A 1,982-nucleotide genomic window follows, 5' to 3' on the forward strand; every position below is an offset into this window, starting at 1 on the left:
AATACACAATGATCCGGCCGGGCATCGGGTACTGCCGCTTCTTCTCCTCCACCAACCGTACCAACACCTCGTCTTCGTCTTCCTCCTTCTGATCGTACCGCTGTATCTGGTACCTGACGTTCTTCCGGGTCGTCGGACCTCGGAACCACTGGCATTCTTCCTTGGCTGGCAACCCCATCAATGCAATAAACTCGCCCTCGTCTCTCGGCCGCATGGTTGCTGTCAAGTACACCAACTGTGTCTCTGCCTTGACCAAATCCCGCAACGCCAACATCCGCGTCCTCCATCCGCCCGTCGAATCCAACACAACGTGACATTCATCGACAACGATTCGATCCAATCGCCCCATGGCTCGTTGCCGGTTGATGAAGCCACCAAAACTCTCGCTGACCGCCGACTCGGGCGTGACCAACACCACGGACGCCCACTCCTGCGGCTTGCGACTGTCCCACTCCACGCAATCGATCCCAGCCTGGACACACCGGTCCTTCAAGTTGCCGCGCAACGAAACTAACGGCACGACTACGATGGTGACGCCCGTGGAGCACGACGCTGGCAACATGAACGCCATGCTCTTGCCTGCTCCTGTACCCATGACCACGACAACTGGGCTCTTTTGGTGCATGATGGCCTCTATCGCCGGCCGCTGTACGCTCCTGAACCTGGCGCCCGCCCCCACCAAGCTCTCCAGCTGATGCTGCGTGTCTACCGCTCGCATCTTCCTCCAACGCCGGAACTCTTCCTCAATCGCCTGCTTCCTGGCCTCCGCCGCTCGCGTCCCTCTCTTGGGATGCATTTCCAACGCTGACTTGAACAACAAAAACCGATGCCACTCCATGCTCACTCGCCGCAATGCCACTCGCTGGGCTTCGGTGCTGAACGGCGACTCGGTAATTGCTCTACCGTAAACTGTGCCACCAATCTTGGAACTGTGCCCTGTCTGAATGTCGAATGCGTCGTCCTCGCCATCCTCGTCTTCGTCGCCCTCTACGACTGCCTTGATGACCGCCTTTTCGTTGATGTATCTCCGATATATCGCCTTGCTGCTGTGTCTCCACGCCATGATGTTGAGTTTCACGCCTAACCACCGTATCGACACGCGCTGGATCGCCCGCCGAACCCGGTTGGTATCCCATTTTTCCGGTCCACACAACGACGGTTCTTCCTCTTTCATTCCCCTGCCCTGTTCTTTTTCCCTTTCCTCTTCCCTCTCGTCTTCGTCCACGTCCCGTCGCGGAATCTCACCCTCACTCTCACTCTCACTCGCATTGCTTTCCCGCGCCCTTTTTCTACGTTGCGGCCGTGTCCACGGCTCCTCCTCCCTTGGTTTCCATATGAATGGGCTGGCTTCTCTGGCTGCCCCTTTCCTGACAGCACCCTCCAACTTCCTCCAAAACGGTATGACCATCCATAAATAATAAAACAACAATTCACCCACCTCACGCGGTAAATACCGGTGGATGATCTTGGCCTTTGCGCTGGCCCCGATGCCTTTGTGGTACATGGTCACGTACACCATCAACCCGTCCTCGACGAACACGCCACGGCTCTCGCCATTGGGACTGTTCATGTACTGGACCGTCACCACTTCCGTTCCACGTGCTGGTTGTCCACCCGTCATGTGTACCAACACTAACAAATGCTCTCGGAACGCTTGCATGGCCTTCTCGTAGTCTCTCACCGCCCGAGCTCTCCACACTACCCCGCGTCCTTCGGGAACGGATGGGTCGGTGGCTTGGACGTCTACAAATGCTTCTTGTAACCTCTTCTCGTGAATCACGCGATGCGCCAACCAACCCTTCCCGTCTACGCCTCCAAACGTGTTGCGCTTGTCCTGAAGAAAGCTCCACCCAACCTTCATCTCGGCTGGGTCGTCGACGATACTGTCCCAATGGATTGCTGGCAACGGCGTGGCCCCTTCCGCTAACCGACCATCCTCGTCGATGTCTAGTAACAACAACTGCTTTTGCAATTCGAACCGT

At 56.9% G+C, this 1,982-nt stretch overlaps 1 protein-coding gene across 1 annotated transcript; it reads right to left on the reverse strand.

Moving 5' to 3' along the window:
* Window positions 1–7: 7 nt before the first annotated feature.
* J4E82_011728 (uncharacterized protein) lies at window positions 8–1,861 on the reverse strand (the record flags this gene model as incomplete). The annotated part of the gene is made up of 1 exon (XM_051737919.1): window positions 8–1,861. A coding segment is annotated over one exon (1,854 nt), but the record flags the coding sequence as incomplete, so codon positions are not given.
* Window positions 1,862–1,982: the final 121 nt, after the last annotated feature.

Source organism: Alternaria postmessia (genome assembly GCF_024291825.1).
Source record: "Alternaria postmessia strain BMP 2775 chromosome Unknown scaffold_375, whole genome shotgun sequence".
Taxonomy (NCBI): Eukaryota; Fungi; Ascomycota; class Dothideomycetes; order Pleosporales; family Pleosporaceae; genus Alternaria; species Alternaria postmessia.